Source organism: Acipenser ruthenus, chromosome 43 (assembly GCF_902713425.1).
Source record: "Acipenser ruthenus chromosome 43, fAciRut3.2 maternal haplotype, whole genome shotgun sequence".
Taxonomy (NCBI): domain Eukaryota; kingdom Metazoa; phylum Chordata; class Actinopteri; order Acipenseriformes; family Acipenseridae; genus Acipenser; species Acipenser ruthenus.
Genome location: NC_081231.1, coordinates 7,938,708 through 7,957,726, shown reverse-complemented (window position 1 = coordinate 7,957,726; position 19,019 = coordinate 7,938,708). Strand labels below are relative to the sequence as shown.

Here is a 19,019-nt window from a genome sequence, read left to right as displayed (position 1 = left end):
CATGGTAAAGGACAGGGAAGCATGCTAAAAATTAAAAACATGTGTGCAAGGACATGACACGCACGGTAAAGGACAGGGAAGCATGCTAAAGAACAAAAACATGTGTGCAAGGATTTGAAGATTACTAAACTGATTGCCAAATACAATCTATTATAGGAACCTGGAAACCAGCGGGCCTGTATTTCATTCATTCAGTATATATATTTTTAAATTTAAAATAGTGGTACAGAAAGTCCTCTCACAGTAATGTATGCTGATGCTGCTGAGGCCCTTTGAACTGGTCTGAACTGTAGCTGCAGCAGCTGACTGACACTTCCTGTTGAAACAAAGTTTTAAACTGAGCACAGGAAGCGAGCACACGAGCACTTGATTTATTCAGTGTTATTTCTTTCTTTACCAGCATGTTATCAGCTTTAGCAACATGTGTCACATTCTATTGAATAAATATACTGTATATATATATTGTAATTTGATATTTGCTTCACAGGACACAAAAAAAAAAATGGGGGAGGTGGTGTTAAACAAACATTTAGCACTGCTAGGAGGTGAAATAGTACTCAATAGTACTCAAAGAAATGAAAGAAGTTATTTACAAACCGCTAACCAAGATCATGCAACAGTCTCTTGACACAGGGGTTGTACCGACAGACTGGAAAATAGCAAACGTAATACCGATCCACAAAAAGAGAGACAAAACCGAACCAGGTAACTACAGACCAAAAAGCCTGACTTCTAGTATATGTAAACTAATGGAAACTATAATAAGATACAAAATGGAAAATGACCTATATGGTAACAATATCCTGGGAGACAGTCAGCATGGTTTTAGGAAGGGGAGATCGTGTCTTCTACCCTGCTTGACTTTTTTGAGGATGCAACATTGAAAATGAATAACTGCAAAGCATACGACATGCATTATTTAGATTTCCAGAAAGCTTTTGACAAAGTCCCGCATAAAAGATTAATTCTCAAACTGAACGCAGCAGGGATTCAAGGAAATGCATGCACATGGATTAGGGAGTGGTTAACATGTAGAAAACAGAAAGTACTGATTAGAGGAGAAACCTCAAAATGGAGTGAGGTAACCAGTGGTGTACCACAGGGATCAGTATTAGGTCCTCTGCTATTCCTAATCTACATTAATGATTTAGATTCTGGTATAGTAAGCAAACTCGTTAAATTTGCAGACGACACAAAAATAGGAGGACTGGCAAACACTGTTGCAGCAGCAAAGGTCATTCAAAATGATCTAGACAGCATTCAGAATTGGGCAGACACATGGCAAATGACATTTAATAGAGAAAAGTGTAAAGTACTGCACGCAGGCAATAAGAATGTGCATTATAAATATCATATGGGAGATACTGGAATTGAAGAAGGAATCTATGAAAAAGACCTAGGAGTTTATGTTGACTCGGGAATGTCTTCATCTAGACAAGGTGGGGAAGCTATAAAAAAGGCCAACAAGATGCTCAGATATATTGTAAGAAGTGTTGAATTCAAATCAAGGGAAGTAAGGTTAAAACTTTACAATACATTAGTAAAACCTCACCTAGAATATTGTGGTCAGTTCTGGTCACCTTGTTACAAAAAGGATATTGCTGCTCTAGAAAGAGTGCAAAGAAGAGAGACCAGAATTATCCCGGGTTTAAAAGGCAAGTTGTATGCAGACAGGCTAAAAGAATTGAATCTATTCAGTCTTGAACAAAGAAGACTACGCTGCGATCTGATTCAAACATTCAAAATCCTAAAAGGTATAGACAATGTCGACCCATGGGACTTTTTTGACCTGAAAAAAGAAACAAGGACCAGGGGTCACAAATGGAGATTAGATAAAGGGGCATTCAGAACAGAAAATAGGAGACACTTTTTTACACAGAGAATTGTGAGGGTCTGGAACCAACTCCCCAGTAATGTTGTTGAAGCTGACACCCTGGGATCCTTCAAGAAGCTGCTTGATGAGATTCTGGGATCAATAAGTTACTAATAACCAAACGAGCAAGATGGGCCGAATGGCCTCCTCTCGTTTGTAAACTTTCTTATGTTCTTATGTTCTAAATAAAAACTTTACATTAGTAATGGCTCGTTCCCACAAGAGGAAAGGTCTGTTTTCTATGATCAAAGTATTTTTTTAAATTTCATTACCTGGTGATTGTAGGTTGGCAGTGTGTGCCCAGCCTTCTCCCTGTTACACTGATCACACCCATTATTGAACTGAATTCACAACTCAAGTCTGCTTTCTTCTCTTCACTATGAACACTGGAATCTGTATGAATACTGAACTACAGCTACAGATCTGTCAGTTTCCTAAACCCCATGCGTGTGTCCAAGTTAATGAAGGATTATTATCATGTGACATTGTCTTGCTTTGTTTTTACTCTTCCCTCACCTTTACAATCATTCACATGGTTCTTATTGAAATGACTCAAATCTCAAATCTTAGAGTGTCTTTATATTATTATATACACCAGCACCAAGTAGTGCACAGCAGTGTGTTACTAACAAAACAAGAGAAGGAAACCTGATCAAAAGTGTCCGATCACTAGATGGCGCTGTCTCTTACTTCTCCCTGTGTTAGCACATGTTACATGTATGTATGGCAGCACCTATAACTGATGAGCATGGTATAACAATGGTAAAAGCATTGGAAACAGCAACATGACTGTGGTGCTTTTATAAGGGTCTAGTCCCTGACTGTCTCTCTTGTGTTTTTCAGTGCTGACTGTAGTGAGCTGCTCCAGACAGTATGAAGGTAAGAGAACAGTTTACAATGTGAACACAGTTTAAAAACAGGATTTACAATTCATGGTTGAAAAGCATGAAGCTCGTTTGAGAAATGACACTTTTCATGTTAGGTGTGTGTGTTGAAAATAGGCTGTGGCAATGCAGTCACAAAATGAAGAGACTGGTAAAGATTCTCATCCTGCTTCCTGATCATCTATAAAAAACACAATTCTGAAATCATCTTTCCTTTTCTTCTGTCCAATATAACAATTTAACTTGGTTAAATAAAACAATGAATGACTCCATCAAACACCATTACAGTGCCATACTGTGCTCCACCTAGAGGCTGTGTGTGGTATTGCTGGAATGCTTTTGAATGAGAATATTACATTGGCTGACTGCTGACCAATTCAACTACATAAGTGCTTCTTGATGAATACATCCATTTGAAACAACACAGTAATGAATGTAACTCAGTTTAAATGAGTAAGAAAAATTGTTAGGATTTCCAGTGACCAGACAGGCAGTGATTTTCTCATGTTCTTTTGTAGAAGAGCTTGTATTGTTTCTAGTCTCTTAGACTTCAGTTTGGAACATGCAGATATTTCAAAGACGACAGATAATGTTTCTGCTGCTTCCTGTACTTCATGTGTTGTGGTTGAACTCACATTAATGTAAAAAACAACAGGGGAGGAGCCAAACATCCCATCACAATAAAAGAGGGACCTGTGATAATGTCAGTAAAGGTAATAAGAAGATGGGTTTTAAAACGCTGGTTAGTATTCATTTGTTGTCTGCTTCAGTCAGAAATGACAGAAATGTACATTGAAATCCGGATTGACTGTGGTCTGTCATATTAGATATTTAAAAACGAATCCCTCTCACAGGGTAGTGAGTGCAGTGCTGCCCCCTGGTGGTGACTCAGTTGCCACTTGATACTGCAGTTCAGCTACAATGAATTGAAATATCAGAATATTTCATATATTTACAGAATAGAATCACCATTTCTAACCATTTGTATTTTTTATACAGTATTTGTCAGTAATTTCACCCTTCTGTTGAAATGTCTTATGCTGGTGACTCCATTGATACTGCACTCTAACTGTATCTCTCTCTCTCTCTCTCTCTCTCTCTCTCTCTCTCTCTCTCTCTCTCTCTCTCTCTCTCTCTCTCTCTCTCTCTGCAATAGAGATCCTAATTCTGTCATCTTCTCTGTTTCTCCAGAGCTGCCCCAGACTACACTCACCCTGGAGCCTCCATTCCCAGAGATATTCACCGGGGAGACAGTCACTCTGAGGTGTGGGGTTGAGGGGGGTTCTGCTGGCTGGAAATATCTCTGGTACAAAGACAGTGAGGACACTCCAGTGCTCCAGACTGCTGGCCGCAGTATAACTGGTGACAGCTACACAATCACTGCAGCTGCTGTATCTGACCAGGGCCAGTACTGCTGTCGAGGACAAAGAGGAGATCAGCCACTCTACTCACAGCTCAGCGATAAAGTGACAGTAACTGTGTCTGGTGAGTTTATTAACACAGTGATCCTGTGACAGTAACTGTCTGGTGAGTTTATTAACCCAGCTGAATACAGAGCAATGCCCTCAATACAGACCCCTTATACACTGTAAGCAATATAATGTGTCTATTAATCGATACTGAGTGATAGAACACTGTTAGAGACAGAATATTTGGATGCCTTTTAAGAACAGTAATCTTCCCACTTATCAAACAGGATTACTGAATCATTAAAAATATTTACAAAAAAAAAGTTTTACAGGAATAATCCTGCTACAGTAAATTGGACTAATTGCTGCCCGATTGGAAATTTTAACCAGACTTCCATTATCATATTGAGAGAGATTCCTCGTGAATTCCTTTCACTCAAAACACACAAGTAGAGCCTGCAATGGGTCACACTGCTGCTATTCCTACTGTATCACAAGTAGAGCCTGCAATGGGTCACACTGCTGCTATTCCTACTGTATCACAAGTAGAGCCTGCAATGGGTCACACTGCTGCTATTCCTACTGTATCACAAGTAGAGCCTGCAATGGGTCACACTGCTGCTATTCCTACTGTATCACAAGTAGAGCCTGCAATGGGTCACACTGCTGCTATTCCTACTGTATCACAAGTAGAGCCTGCAATGGATCACACTGCTGCTATTCCTACTGTATCACAAGTAGAGCCTGCAATGGGTCACACTGCTGCTATTCCTACTGTATCACAAGTAGAGCCTGCAATGGATCACACTGCTGCTATTCCTACTGTATCACAAGTAGAGCCTGCAATGGGTCACACTGCTGCTGTTCCTACTGTATCACAAGTAGAGCCTGCAATGGGTCACACTGCTGCTATTCCTACTGTATCACAAGTAGAGCCTGCAATGGGTCACACTGCTGCTATTCCTACTGTATCACAAGTAGAGCCTGCAATGGGTCACACTGCTGCTATTCCTACTGTATCACAAGTAGAGCCTGCAATGGATCACACTGCTGCTATTCCTACTGTATCACAAGTAGAGCCTGCAATGGGTCACACTGCTGCTATTCCTACTGTATCACAAGTAGAGCCTGCAATGGGTCACACTGCTGCTATTCCTACTGTATCACAAGTAGAGCCTGCAATGGGTCACACTGCTGCTATTCCTACTGTATCACAAGTAGAGCCTGCAATGGGTCACACTGCTGCTATTCCTACTGTATCACAAGTAGAGCCTGCAATGGGTCACACTGCTGCTATTCCTACTGTATCACAAGTAGAGCCTGCAATGGGTCACACTGCTGCTATTCCTACTGTATCACAAGTAGAGCCTGCAATGGGTCACACTGCTGCTATTCCTACTGTATCACAAGTAGAGCCTGCAATGGATCACACTGCTGCTATTCCTACTGTATCACAAGTAGAGCCTGCAATGGGTCACACTGCTGCTATTCCTACTGTATCACAAGTAGAGCCTGCAATGGGTCACACTGCTGCTATTCCTACTGTATCACAAGTAGAGCCTGCAATGGGTCACACTGCTGCTATTCCTACTGTATCACAAGTAGAGCCTGCAATGGGTCACACTGCTGCTATTCCTACTGTATCACAAGTAGAGCCTGCAATGGATCACACTGCTGCTATTCCTACTGTATCACAAGTAGAGCCTGCAATGGGTCACACTGCTGCTATTCCTACTGTATCACAAGTAGAGCCTGCAATGGGTCACACTGCTGCTATTCCTACTGTATCACAAGTAGAGCCTGCAATGGGTCACACTGCTGCTATTCCTACTGTATCACAAGTAGAGCCTGCAATGGGTCACACTGCTGCTATTCCTACTGTATCACAAGTAGAGCCTGCAATGGGTCACACTGCTGCTATTCCTACTGTATCACTGCAGAGATGCTGCTGGGGGGCTGGAGAGCTCTCCCAAGGCTGTCCTGACCCTGCAGCCTGCCTGGTCACAGATATTCACAGGAGAGACAATCACCCTGAGCTGTGAGGTGGAGGGGGGCTCTGCTGACTGGAGGTTTAAACAGTATAGAGATGGACGTGAAGAGGCAGGGTGCAGTGATCAATACAGCAGGAGATATGGGGACAGCTGCACAATCAGTTACGCTCAGAATTCCCACAATGGAGTGTATTGGTGTGAGTCTGCATCAGGACAGGAGCGCAGTAATGCTGTCACCTTAACTGTGTCCAGTAAGTCATTTACATTATATGTCATGGTCAGACACTGTTGAATAATCCTGCACTCGGATTGGCTGAGAGGGTATTGTAAGCTACTGATCGGCTTGCTGATTTGAGTAAAGCTGTCTCTGGATCTCCAGTCAGTATGAATTGTGGCTGTTTTCTGATAGCAGCTGGGCAAATGGACATAAATAGGTTTCAAATGATTTAATAGCAGACTCCTCAATCCTGACTCGTCTCTCAGCCCTGCTGATCTGAACTCTTTCTGTCTTTTCAGATCAATGGGTGATCCTGCAGACTCCTCAATCCTGACCCGTCTCTCAGCCCTGCTGATCTGAACTCTTTCTGTCTTTTCAGATCAATGGGTGATCCTGCAGACTCCTCAATCCTGACCCGTCTCTCAGCCCTGCTGATCTGAACTCTTTCTGTCTTTTCAGATCAATGGGTGATCCTGCAGACTCCTCAATCCTGACCCGTCTCTCAGCCCTGCTGATCTGAACTCTTTCTGTCTTTTCAGATCAATGGGTGATCCTGCAGACCCCTCAATCCTGACCCGTCTCTCAGCCCTGCTGATCTGAACTCTTTCTGTCTTTTCAGATCAATGGGTGATCCTGCAGACTCCTCAATCCTGACCCGTCTCTCAGCCCTGCTGATCTGAACTCTCTCTGTCTTTTCAGATCAATGGGTGATCCTGCAGACTCCTTCCCAGCCTGTGATTGAGGGAGACACTCTGACTCTGAGGTGTCTTATCCGCAATGGTTATAAAGCTGCCAGGGTTGCATTTTATAAAGATAATAACCAGTTACAGTACAGGGCTGGCACAGCGCGGAGTGTGGATCGTGTTTCAAAGAGTGACGAGGGGTCCTACAGGTGCAAAGCATGGTGGTGGAACACCGCTTCCAGGACTGAATCTTGGAGTGAATCTGCAGAGGTGTGGGTGTCAGTGAGAGGTAGGTTCATTCTAACAGAGAGAGTCCTCACCCCCTTCTCTGTCTATAATGTCTCACAGATACATTCACACTGGAGTCTATTCCAGCTGTGTTAATGTGACTCTGCAGAGGTGTGGGTGTCAGTGAGAGGTACGTTCATTCTAACAGAGAGAGTCCTCACCCCCTTCTCTGTCTGTAATGTCTCACAGATACATTCACACTGGAGTCTATTCCAGCTGTGTTAATGTGACTCTGCAGAGGTGTGGGTGTCAGTGAGAGGTAGGTTCATTCTAACAGAGAGAGTCCTCACCCCCTTCTCTGTCTGTAATGTCTCACAGATACATTCACACTGGAGTCTATTCCAGCTGTGTTAATGTGACTCTGCAGAGGTTCGGGTGTCAGTGAGAGGTAGGTTCATTCTAACAGAGAGAGTCCTCACCCCCTTCTCTGTCTGTAATGTCTCACAGATACATTCACACTGGAGTCTATTCCAGCTGTGTTAATGTGACTCTGCAGAGGTGCGGGTGTCAGTGAGAGGTAGGTTCATTCTAACAGAGAGAGTCCTCACCCCCTTCTCTGTCTGTAATGTCTCACAGATACATTCACACTGGAGTCTATTCCAGCTGTGTTAATGTGACTCTGCAGAGGTGTGGGTGTCAGTGAGAGGTGGGTTCATCCTAACAGAGAGAGTCCTCACCCCCTTCTCTGTCTGTAATGTCTCACAGATACATTCACACTGGAGTCTATTCCAGCTGTATTAATGTGACTCTGCAGAGGTGCGGGTGTCAGTGAGAGGTAGGTTCATTCTAACAAAGAGAGAGTCCTCACCCCCTTCTCTGTCTGTAATGTCTCACAGATACATTCACACTGGAGTCTATTCCAGCTGTGTTAATGTGACTCTGCAGAGGTGCGGGTGTCAGTGAGAGGTAGGTTCATTCTAACAGAGAGAGTCCTCACCCCCTTCTCTGTCTGTAATGTCTCACAGATACATTCACACTGGAGTCTATTCCAGCTGTGTTAATGTGACTCTGCAGAGGTGCGGGTGTCAGTGAGAGGTAGGTTCATTCTAACAGAGAGAGTCCTCACCCCCTTCTCTGTCTGTAATGTCTCACAGATACATTCACACTGGAGTCTATTCCAGCTGTGTTAATGTGACTCTGCAGAGGTGCGGGTGTCAGTGAGAGGTAGGTTCATTCTAACAGAGAGAGTCCTCACCCCCTTCTCTGTCTGTAATGTCTCACAGATACATTCACACTGGAGTCTATTCCAGCTGTGTTAATGTGACTCTGCAGAGGTGTGGGTGTCAGTGAGAGGTAGGTTCATTCTAACAAAGAGAGAGTCCTCACCCCCTTCTCTGTCTGTAATCTCTCACAGATACATTCACACTGGAGTCTATTCCAGCTGTGTTAATGTTCTTAACACAACTCTGGTGCTGAAGTAACGGGTCCTTGCAAAGTTTTCTGATATGAAAGCTCTTCCTGGTCTGAGTAACTCTCATACTCTGAGTAGTGTAGAAGCTGTAATAAAGCAGAAAGAGGCTGTACCACAGAGTGCTTATTAAACTTTGCAAGTCCTAACTACTCTACTGGATGGTTAAGTGGTTTACCAGCTGTAGCGTGCTACTTGAATTTAATTATTAATAAAACAAAAGATAAGTTAAGAATTATAGATTATTGACTCAAGAAAGGTGAGGGACCTCCAATTATCTCCCACACAGGCAATTACCTGGGCAGAGCCTCAGTGACTGATAGGACGTACACAACACATCAAAAAGACAAATATAGAAAAAGAATTTCACTTATTGTTCAAATTCAATTAAAACAGAACTCAAAGGATACTACAGAATTCTAAAAGTATTAGTCATCATTGTGATAGGTTTATAGTGCTGCGAGTCAATAATGGTAAGCTGTGAGGAGGTTAACACCAGGTTACACAAGAGGGACACAGACAACACAGTTCCTAACTTGTAAGACACTAAACAGAAGTGAAATTAATAAATAATTAGATAATTACACACAGCAATGAAACAATTCACACAATCAAATTCAAACAAATAATCACAGCAAAAGATCTTCTTTAAAACAAACAAAAAATAATTAAAACTTCAAACTAAATCATAAAAAAAAAAAAATATTCCAGGAGACAGCAGATGCTAGATTCTTTCCACTAGTTTAAGTTAAACAAATATATTATATATAAAACAAAATAAATGCAGGAGACAAGGCTGTAAAAATCCTAGCATTGAAAGAATCAGTACACAGATTGCTATTTTTGACTATAATTTTAATCCATTGGTTCATTTAATATAAACACATTTCACGTGCACGATTAAAAAGAAAAGAAAACAAACAAACACATACAACAGTATCTATCCAGAGAGCGCCTGAGGCGGGAGAATAACTTACTAGTAAAAATAACACAAACTAACATTTACCCAATACAGTTTATTACACAGCGTCACACCCCACTCACCAAACCGATAACCTTCGCTGCATAAGTATGCCCTGCTGCAATGGTGCTTACTATCTCGGTCGGCAAGCAAAATAGAAAGACTACAGTCTTAATTTCCAAAACAAGAAAGGTGCGTTCTCTCAACTCAGGCACGCTGTACAAAATAGCAAAGAAAACCTCTCTCCCTTTCTGTAGAACAGAGCTCCCCTTTTCAAAGACGCCGCGCTTGCATTTCCGAAACAGGTAAGGGAAACAGGGCCAATAGACACGGAGTGCGTCGGGTCTCCATGGCGACAGATCAGCAGCAATTTAACATGCAAAACAAAGCAATGAAAGAGAAGGTTACGGTGTTGAAAAAGGAACACACTACACGCAATACATAAATAATATAAAGATTACACACTAATTAAGCAATATAAAATAGAAAAATACACACCATCGCCCTTGAAGGGGAAAATATATATATATATACAAATGAACTAACACCTTGTTACACCAGCAACAAAACACAGTGCCTTCTCTTCAGGTTCCCACAAGGGTCTCTCTCCCCAGGCCTTAGCCTTCACACAGACAAGAGACCCACCTTCTGACCTGCTTATATACACCTGCAGACAGGTGTGCCTAATTACATTAATAAAACAGTGAACCCCTTGAACCCGCCTTCCCCAGTGTGCAGGGCCTCTGCCTGTCACAGTTGTCATGAGTTATGATTGAACCCCTTGAGCCCGCCTTCCCCAGTGTGCAGGGCCTCTGCCTGTCACAGTTGTCATGAGTTATGATTGAATCCCTTGAACCCGCCTTCCCCAGTGTGCAGGGCCTCTGCCTGTCACAGTTGTCATGAGTTATGATTGAATCCCTTGAACCCGCCTTCCCCAGTGTGCGGGGCCTCTGCCTGTCACAGTTGTCATGAGTTATGATTGAACCCCTTGAACCCGCCTTCCCAAGTGTGCAGGGCCTCTGCCTGTCACAGTTGTCATGAGTTATGATTGAACCCCTTGAACCCGCCTTCCCCAGTGTGCAGGGCCTCTGCCTGTCACAGTTGTCATGAGTTATGATTGAACCCCTTGAACCCACCTTCCCCAGTGTGCAGGGCCTCTGCCTGTCACAGTTGTCATGAGTTATGATTGAACCCCTTGAACCCGCCTTCCCCAGTGTGCAGGGCCTCTGCCTGTCACAGTTGTCATGAGTTATGATTGAACCCCTTGAACCCGCCTTCCCCAGTGTGCAGGGCCTCTGCCTGTCACAGTTGTCATGAGTTATGATTGAACCCCTTGAACCCACCTTCCCCAGTGTGCAGGGCCTCTGCCTGTCACAGTTGTCATGAGTTATGATTGAACCCCTTGAACCCGCCTTCCCAAGTGTGCAGGGCCTCTGCCTGTCACAGTTGTCATGAGTTATGATTGAACCCCTTGAACCCGTCTTCCCCAGTGTGCACTGCCTCAAAAGCACCCCAAAGCTTTCCCGTGTAGAATGCTTTATGCTTCTTACTGGCACTCTGCACTCTGCCACACATTCCCATCACAATAAAAGATGGACCTGTGATAATGTCAGTAAAGGGAATAAGAAGATGGGGTTAAAAACGCTGCTTAGTATTCATTTGTTGTCTGTTTCAGTCAGAAATGACAGAAATGCACATTGAAATCCGGATTGACCGTGGTCTGTCATATTAGATGTTTAAAAGATTAATCCCTCTCACAGAGTACTGAGTGTTGGAATAGTGTAATAATAATAGATAGATTCTATTGATTTCCTTGTGGAACAATATAGGATACAAACAGGAGAGTGAGAGGAGTGCTGAGTGCTGTCTGATCTTCTCTGATCTTCTGTCTCTACAGAACGACCCCAGGCTGTCCTGACCCAGGAGCCTGCATGGACACAGATATACGAATCAGAGAGAGTGACACTGAGATGTCAGGTTCAGGGAGGTTACACTGACTGGAGATTCTCATGGTACAAAGCTGGGAGGAATGCTCCAGTAACCCAGGATTACTACAGCAGTATAGATGGTGACAGATACACAATTAGCTCTGCTACTAGAGACCACAGTGGGGAATATACCTGTAAAGGTGAAAGGACAGGTAACCCATCGTACTCTAAAACAAGCCATGCTCTTACACTGAGAGTATCAGGTAAGTCATTTCAAACACTCTGAAATCTAACATTCTGATCCTCTCCTCTATTGTAGACTCCAGATGGAGGGCTCTCTGTCTCCCGACTGCCTTCATACCTGAGTGCTGTCTGCCCTGCCCCCTCTCTTTCTCCATGCATTTGTACCACAAACACACTGAGAGAGTTCCTCTATTTACACTGCTCCTCCGCCCTTCTTTCCTTCTCATCAGTGTCAGTGCTGTCTGCCCTGCCCCCTCTCTTTCTCCCTGCATTTGTTCCACAAACACACTGAGAGAGTTCCTCTATTTACACTGCTCCTCCGTCCTTCTCTCCTTCTCATCGGTGTCAGTGCTGTCTGCCCTGCCCCCTCTCTTTCTCCCTGCATTTGTTCCACAAACACACTGAGAGAGTTCCTCTATTTACACTGCTCCTCCGTCCTTCTCTCCTTCTCATCGGTGTCAGTGCTGTCTGCCCTGCCTCCTCTCTTTCTCCCTGCATTTGTTCCACAAACACACTGAGAGAGTTCCTCTATTTACACTGCTCCTCCGCCCTTCTTTCCTTCTCATCAGTGTCAGTGCTGTCTGCCCTGCCCCCTCTCTTTCTCCATGCATTTGTACCACAAACACACTGAGAGAGTTCCTCTATTTACTCTGCTCCTCCGCCCTTCTTTCCTTCTCATCGGTGTCAGTGCTGTCTGCCCTGCCCCCTCTCTTTCTCCATGCATTTGTACCACAAACACACTGAGAGAGTTCCTCTATTTACACTGCTCCTCCGCCCTTCTCTCCTTCTCATCGGTGTCAGTGCTGTCTGCCCTGCCTCCTCTCTTTCTCCATGCATTTGTACCACAAACACACTGAGAGAGTTCCTCTATTTACACTGCTCCTCCGTCCTTCTCTCCTTCTCATCGGTGTCAGTGCTGTCTGCCCTGCCCCCTCTCTTTCTCCCTGCATTTGTACCACAAACACACTGAGAGAGTTCCTCTATTTACACTGCTCCTCCGCCCTTCTCTCCTTCTCATCGGTGTCAGTGCTGTCTGCCCTGCCTCCTCTCTTTCTCCATGCATTTGTACCACAAACACACTGAGAGAGTTCCTCTATTTACACTGCTCCTCCACCCTTCTTTCCTTCTCATCGGTGTCAGTGCTGTCTGCCCTGCCTCCTCTCTTTCTCCATGCATTTGTACCACAAACACACTGAGAGAGTTCCTCTATTTACACTGCTCCTCCACCCTTCTTTCCTTCTCATCGGTGTCAGTGCTGTCTGCCCTGCCTCCTCTTTCTCCCTGCATTTGTACCACAAACACACTGAGAGAGTTCCTCTATTTACACTGCTCCTCCGCCCTTCTTTCCTTCTCATCGGTGTCAGTGCTGTCTGCCCTGCCTCCTCTCTTTCTCCATGCATTTGTACCACAAACACACTGAGAGAGTTCCTCTATTTACACTGCTCCTCCACCCTTCTTTCCTTCTCATCGGTGTCAGTGCTGTCTGCCCTGCCTCCTCTTTCTCCCTGCATTTGTACCACAAACACACTGAGAGAGTTCCTCTATTTACTCTGCTCCTCCGTCCTTCTTTCCTTCTCATCGGTGTCAGTGCTGTCTGCCCTGCCCCCTCTCTTTCTCCCTGCATTTGTACCACAAACACACTGAGAGAGTTCCTCTATTTACACTGCTCCTCCGCCCTTCTTTCCTTCTCATCGGTGTCAGTGCTGTCTGCCCTGCCTCCTCTCTTTCTCCCTGCATTTGTACCACAAACACACTGAGAGAGTTCCTCTATTTACACTGCTCCTCCGTCCTTCTTTCCTTCTCATCGGTGTCAGTGCTGTCTGCCCTGCCCCCTCTCTTTCTCCCCAAAACACTGAGAGAGTTCCTCTATTTACACTGCTCCTCCGCCCTTCTCTCCTTCTCATCGGTGTCAGTGCTGTCTGCCCTGCCCCCTCTCTTTCTCCATGCATTTGTACCACAAACACACTGAGAGAGTTCCTCTATTTACACTGCTCCTCCGCCCTTCTTTCCTTCTCATCGGTGTCAGTGCTGTCTGCCCTGCCTCCTCTCTTTCTCCCTGCATTTGTACCACAAACACACTGAGAGAGTTCCTCTATTTACACTGCTCCTCCACCCTTCTTTCCTTCTCATCGGTGTCAGTGCTGTCTGCCCTGCCCCCTCTCTTTCTCCCTGCATTTGTACCACAAACACACTGAGAGAGTTCCTCTATTTACACTGCTCCTCCGCCCTTCTTTCCTTCTCATCGGTGTCAGTGCTGTCTGCCCTGCCTCCTCTCTTTCTCCCTGCATTTGTACCACAAACACACTGAGAGAGTTCCTCTATTTACACTGCTCCTCCGCCCTTCTTTCCTTCTCATCGGTGTCAGTGCTGTCTGCCCTGCCTCCTCTCTTTCCCCCTGCATTTGTACCACAAACACACTAAGAGAGTTCCTCTATTTACACTGCTCCTCCGCCCTTCTTTCCTTCTCATCGGTGTCAGTGCTGTCTGCCCTGCCCCCTCTCTTTCTCCCCAACACACTGAGAGCGTTCCTCTATTTACACTGCTCCTCCGCCCTTCTTTCCTTCTCATCGGTGTCAGTGCTGTCTGCCCTGCCCCCTCTCTTTCTCCCCAACACACTGAGAGCGTTCCTCTATTTACACTGCTCCTCCGCCCTTCTTTCCTTCTCATCGGTGTCAGTGCTGTCTGCCCTGCCTCCTCTCTTTCTCCCTGCATTTGTACCACAAACACACTGAGAGAGTTCCTCTATTTACACTGCTCCTCCACCCTTCTTTCCTTCTCATCGGTGTCAGTGCTGTCTGCCCTGCCCCCTCTCTTTCTCCCTGCATTTGTACCACAAACACACTGAGAGAGTTCCTCTATTTACTCTGCTCCTCCGTCCTTCTCTCCTTCTCATCGGTGTCAGTGCTGTCTGCCCTGCCCCCTCTCTTTCTCCCCAACACACTGAGAGAGTTCCTCTATTTACTCTGCTCCTCCGCCCTTCTTTCCTTCTCATCGGTGTCAGTGCTGTCTGCCCTGCCTCCTCTCTTTCTCCATGCATTTGTACCACAAACACACTGAGAGAGTTCCTCTATTTACACTGCTCCTCCGCCCTTCTTTCCTTCTCATCGGTGTCAGTGCTGTCTGCCCTGCCTCCTCTCTTTCTCCCTGCATTTGTTCCACAAACACACTGAGAGAGTTCCTCTATTTACTCTGCTCCTCCGCCCTTCTTTCCTTCTCATCGGTGTCAGTGCTGTCTGCCCTGCCTCCTCTCTTTCTCCCTGCATTTGTTCCACAAACACACTGAGAGAGTTCCTCTATTTACACTGCTCCTCCGCCCTTCTTTCCTTCTCATCGGTGTCAGTGCTGTCTGCCCTGCCCCCTCTCTTTCTCCCTGCATTTGTACCACAAACACACTGAGAGAGTTCCTCTATTTACTCTGCTCCTCCGCCCTTCTTTCCTTCTCATCGGTGTCAGTGCTGTCTGCCCTGCCTCCTCTCTTTCTCCATGCATTTGTACCACAAACACACTGAGAGAGTTCCTCTATTTACACTGCTCCTCCGCCCTTCTTTCCTTCTCATCGGTGTGAGTGCTGTCTGCCCTGCCCCCTCTCTTTCTCCCTGCATTTGTACCACAAACACACTGAGAGAGTTCCTCTATTTACTCTGCTCCTCCGCCCTTCTTTCCTTCTCATCGGTGTCAGTGCTGTCTGCCCCTCCATTCCATTCCTGTCACCTTCACACACTGAGAGGATTCCTCAATCTACACTGAACTGTTCCTGCCTTCTCATCAGTGACACTGAGTACCCCCTCTCTGTCAGCCTCTATCCTTTCACAAGCACACACTGGGAAGGTATTCATGTCCCTCTGGGATACACATGCACATGTAAAGTAGCTACATCCTAACAAGTGGTTTTAAAAGCACAAGTACAGTTATTTGGCTGATTATTTACTGTGTTATAATTAATTTCATTTTAAAAAGCAAATTCCTGTTTATCATTAAAGGCCTCTTTCTCTCTCTGTTTCCTTAGAGCTGTTCAGCACACCCACTCTGACAGTGCTACCTGGTGCCTCAGTGTGGGAGGGAGAGGCTGTGACTCTGCAGTGTGGGGCTCACATAAATAAACAGGGCACACAGCTGCAGTACCGCTATAGCAAAGACAATGGGACTGTGAGAGGAGCGGGATCACAGGATCAGCACTCAATCCCAGCGGCAGGGCTGAGAGACACAGGGAGATACCAGTGTGAGGTGGAGGCAGCAGGGACGGGGCTGAAGAAAAGGAGTGCTTCTGTGTCACTGACTGTGAGAGGTAAGTTCAGTCTTCTCTTTAAGAGATCTTAATGGACTTCAGTGTTTCCCGCTGTAATAAGTACAAGAAAAATGTATTTTCTTACTCCTGTTTGCAATAGGGTGGCCATCTGGCTCCAGATTTACTGGACGCTTTGAGAGAGAACTAAGTGGCTGCAAAATATAAATACATAATAATAATAATAGAAATACATCAGCATTGTATTCATGCTTATTCTAATTATACACTTGTTTGATGCACGTGGTAATTAAGCACCATTATTCACTTTAGCAAAGGTGGAATGGTTCATTTACACATTAATTGCTTTCAGTTGAGGGACATGTTTGAAATCCCGTTCTGTCTCAAAGTGTCCGGTAAATCTGGAGCCAGGTGGACACCCTAGTTTGCAACCGCGAGCAATTATAAGACAGGCCTCCATTATGATCACTCGCTATCCTAATCTCAGTATCATTCTCATTTGTTTCTGATTCTCTTTTGTACCTGTTTGTCAGCTGCTGTAAATATTCCTGTCTGTTTTGCACTTGTAGTGATTGTGGAGCGTGGCTGGCAGTGTGGAAATGACAAAAGAACAATACGATTCGAAAATAAATCAAAGCAAAGTTTTATTAAACAATTACAGGAAAAGTGAACAAACAAAACAAAATCCTTCTATTAGTACAGGATATTAGAACGGGACAGCTTTACACACAAATTCTCAAAACAATCCCTTTAAGTACACACTGATTGATTGATTGATTGATTGATTTTCCAGAAAATGTAGCAACTCCTTCGTTGCCCTCTGTTCCCTCGAGGTTTAACTATTCAGCTAATTACAACCATCAACGACTAAATAAAACAAATGTTCTCAGTGGTTTGTTAATTGTATCTTATTATATAATTAACACAGGTAAGTATCTTTCTAATGTGTGATTGACCTCTAGTGGTTCACTACAGTAATTGCACCCCATTGGAGTCCCCAGACATCAACACCAACATAAACCATGGGAAAATGATCCTTCTAATACAGAGACTGATATACTCCCCATGTACCACTCTCCCACACTGTGTGATGTTATATAGAACACTGTGACAAAGCATATCTATTCTAATACAGAGACTGATATACTCCCCATGTACCACTCTCCCACACTGTGTGATGTTATATAGAACACTGTGACAAAGCATATCTATTCTAATACAGAGACTGATATACTACCCATTTACCACTCTCCCACACTGTGTGATGTTATATAGAACACTGTGACAAAGCATATCTATTTACAGTGAATGATCCTTCTAATACAGACTGATATACTCTCCATGTACCACTCTCCCACACTGTGTGATGTTATATAGAACACTGTGACAAAGCATATCTATTCTAATACAGACTGATATACTCCCCATGTACCACTCTCCCACACTGTGTGATGTTATATAGAACACTGTGACAAAGCATATCTATTCTAATACAGACTGATATACTCCCCATGTACCACTCTCCCACACTGTGTGATGTTATATAGAACACTGTGACAAAGCATATCTATTCTAATACAGAGACTGATATACTCCCCATGTACCACTCTCCCACACTGTGTGATGTTATATAGAACAGTGATGTGACAAAGCATATCTATTCTAATACAGACTGATATACTCCCCATGTACCACTCTCCCACACTGTGTGATGTTATATAGAACACTGTGACAAAGCATATCTATTCTAATACAGAGACTGATATACTCCCCATGTACCACTCTCCCACACTGTGTGATGTTATATAGAACACTGTGACAAAGCATATCTATTCTAATACAGACTGATATACTCCCCATGTACCACTCTCCCACACTGTGTGATGTTATATAGAACACTGTGACAAAGCATATCTATTCTAATACAGACTGATATACTCCCCATGTACCACTCTCCCACACTGTGTGATGTTATATAGAACACTGTGACAAAGCATATCTATTCTAATACAGAGACTGATATACTCCCCATGTACCACTCTCCCACACTGTGTGATGTTATATAGAACACTGTGACAAAGCATATCTATTCTAATACAGAGACTGATATACTCCCCATGTACCACTCTCCCACACTGTGTGATGTTATATAGAACACTGTGACAAAGCATATCTATTCTAATACAGACTGATATACTACCCATGTATACTCTCCCACACTATATGATGTTATATAGAACACTGTGACAAAGCATATCTATTCTAATACAGACACTGATATACTCCCCATGTACCACTCTCCCACACTGTGTGATGTTATATAGAACACTGTGACAAAGCATATCTATTCTAATACAGACTGATATACTCCCCATGTACCACTCTCCCACACTGTGTGATGTTATATAGAACACTGTGACAAAGCATATCTATTCTAATACAGAGACTGATATACTCCCCATGTACCACTCTCCCACACTATGTGATGTTATATAGAACACTGTGACAAAGCATATCTATTCTAATACAGACACTGATATACTCCCCATGTACCACTCTCCCACACTGTGTGATGTTATATAGAACACTGTGACAAAGCATATCTATTCTAATACAGACTGATATACTCCCCATGTACCACTCTCCCACACTGTGTGATGTTATATAGAACAGAGATGTTATATAGAACACTGTGACAAAGCATTTCTATTTACAGTAAATGTTGTCCATTTTAAAAATAATAATCTCATTGCTCATTTTTCAATACCAAGAAAAAAATATGTATTAATGATTTGACTGTTGTAAGTGAGTACTCAACTCATTATGCTTTATAGCTGTGTTTGAATGGCTTGCAGATTATCAATGCAGATATATCTAAGGGTTTAGAACCT

The 19,019-nt window shown here is 44.0% G+C and overlaps 2 protein-coding genes across 2 annotated transcripts in view; both read left to right on the top strand.

Annotated features, from left to right (window-relative positions):
- The window catches only part of LOC131709378 (transcobalamin-1-like), a 317,542-nt gene that overhangs the window by 180,740 nt on the left and 117,783 nt on the right, over nucleotides 1-19,019 (top strand). The gene's annotated exons all lie outside the window — the stretch shown is intronic.
- Nucleotides 1-19,019, top strand: part of LOC131709447 (Fc receptor-like protein 6) — a 29,519-nt gene that overhangs the window by 5,346 nt on the left and 5,154 nt on the right. Inside the window, exons 2-6 of the mRNA XM_059011988.1 lie at nucleotides 2,717-2,752; nucleotides 3,949-4,242; nucleotides 6,109-6,408; nucleotides 7,074-7,346; nucleotides 15,892-16,170. Of these exons, the coding sequence (XP_058867971.1) occupies nucleotides 2,717-2,752; nucleotides 3,949-4,242; nucleotides 6,109-6,408; nucleotides 7,074-7,346; nucleotides 15,892-16,170 (1,182 nt within the window). The remainder of the gene's footprint in view (nucleotides 1-2,716; nucleotides 2,753-3,948; nucleotides 4,243-6,108; nucleotides 6,409-7,073; nucleotides 7,347-15,891; nucleotides 16,171-19,019) is intronic.